The 2190-nt window shown below is 36.3% G+C and overlaps 1 protein-coding gene across 1 annotated transcript; it reads right to left on the bottom strand.

Annotated features, from left to right (window-relative positions):
- Positions 1–113: 113 nt before the first annotated feature.
- Positions 114–1652, bottom strand: LOC105619173 (cytochrome P450 9e2-like). The gene has a single exon (XM_012200700.1). The coding sequence runs from the start codon at positions 1650–1652 to the stop codon at positions 114–116; it is 1539 nt and encodes a 512-aa protein (XP_012056090.1).
- Between the last annotated feature and the right edge of the window lie 538 nt (positions 1653–2190).

The following is a 2190-nucleotide window of genomic DNA, read 5'->3' on the forward strand; positions in this document are numbered from 1 at the left end:
TTGATAATTGTAATTTTTTATAATACTGTATTATTACCATTTTTTATAATGTATGTATTATTACCATTTTTTGTAATATCTGTATTATTACCATTTCAAATGTTTTCTGAGGCTTAACTATTCATTACTACAGAAATAGACTCCATTACAGGATGCATATTTTTTCTACGCTGAATATTCAACCAGAATCCATTTTTCGGCATTATCATGAAACCTTTGCCAAATTGTATTGGGGACGTAGTTTTTGCAGAAGGTTTCAGCTCACATCGCGCTAATAAGTGAAATAACAAGATTTTGATTCCCAGCATGGCAAACCTGTTAGCTATGCACATTCTCGGTCCTAATCCGAATGGCATATAATTCGAAGAATTGTTCATCTTATTGTTTAAAAACCTTTCTGGATCAAATTTCTTCGGATTGTCATAATACTTTTCATCATGATGGATTGCAAGAACAGGAATCCAAACAAGCATACCTTTCTTCATCATAAAAGGTTTCTCGTCCGGCAATGCGGGTGGTAACTCAAAAGTTTTTTCACATAACCTTTCTAAGTTTGTGATTGGTGGATATAATCTAAGAGTCTCACTTATCACCGCATCTAAATATTCGAGTCTATTAATAACTTCGTAAGACACTTCTCCGTTCGATTCTTCTAAAACCTTGTCGATTTCTTGTTGTAATTTCGTCTGTATTTCTGGATTAGCTGCTATTTCATGAGTTGCGAAGCACATTGCAGTGGAACTGGTCTCGAAACCGCCGAGGAAAAAGATGAACGCTTGCGCAGTCATGTCGTCGATATCTAATTCTCTACGACCTTCTTTGCCTCTAACATCCATCATTAACTGTAGCATATCCGGACGCGTAATGTGTTCTGCGTCGCGAGTTGCGATTGTAGTTCTTACAATGTCCTTGAAGAAATTCGATAAATAATCATCCAAAAATTTCATATTGAGAATTTGTACAAGTATCGGAAATGTTCCAATAAGAAAGAGCTTTATACCGCGAATGACTCCTCTGAAGTTACTCGCCTCTTTGCCGTAAGTATAGAATTTATTCGTTGGATCCTTTATAGAATCGACTTTGATTCCAAATGCACAGGTAGCGATGACATCGTTCGTATATTTAGAGCAGATGTCTTTCATGTCTATATCGCCTTTATCCGCTGGTGATGTCGATAGAAATTTTGCAAAATCTACAGCACATTCGGACATCAACGTGAACATCATTTTCATCTTGCTGGAAGTAAAAGAGGGACTCAACAGATTCCTCACGTTCCGCCATTTTTCTCCGCGAAGAGAAAATAAATTTTTCTTAAATAAAGAATCATTAAAGTCAGCAAAACCACGACGATCTGGAAATGCCTCGAAATTTTTTACAAGAACAGTTTTAATGAGTTCGAGGTCGCGAAGCAAGAAAACTGGAGTTGTCGTAAAGTACAATCCAAAATATTTTGCGTTTGGATTGAAATTGTATATCTTCAACATGAAATCAAAGAATGACATTCGACGAAATAAAAACGTCGCCGATCCAAATAATGGAACAGATGGTATGTGTATAATACCATTTCTTTTAAAGAAATTAAAATTTTTAAAAAGATAATGAATGCTGATTACACCGATCACTATCGATAGTAGTATCGACCAATATTCCATAGTATAAATAGATATTATTAGATGATCTTTCTACAATCTCTTTTAAACTTTTTTGATAAAATGTGACAGGTTGTCACAGAACACTACCGATACCACTGATACGAGTCGTTGCATACTACTGCTCGTCACAGCAACGCCTATCGTATAATATACTAGAGATCTTAGTAAATGTATTCGAGTATTGTGAATATGTGAGACGCTATCAATGTCTGTCCTTGTTTTACGTCTAATGGATGACACTCTATCATGAATCTCTCTCTTCTCTCTCTCTCTCTCTCTCTCTCTCTCTCTCTCTGAAACGCAAATAGTGCTATCATCGTTTTCCTTTAACGGATCTTGTGTAAGATCAGCATTGATATCGATGCAAATCAATAATTCATTATGTATGTTATATGTTGCACATACGTAACATATGTGTACACACACACACACACACACACACACACACACACACACACACACACACACACACACACACACACACACACACACACACACACACACACACACACACACACACACACACACACACACACAC

Source organism: Atta cephalotes (genome assembly GCF_000143395.1).
Source record: "Atta cephalotes unplaced genomic scaffold scaffold00019, whole genome shotgun sequence".
NCBI lineage: Eukaryota > Metazoa > Arthropoda > Insecta > Hymenoptera > Formicidae > Atta > Atta cephalotes.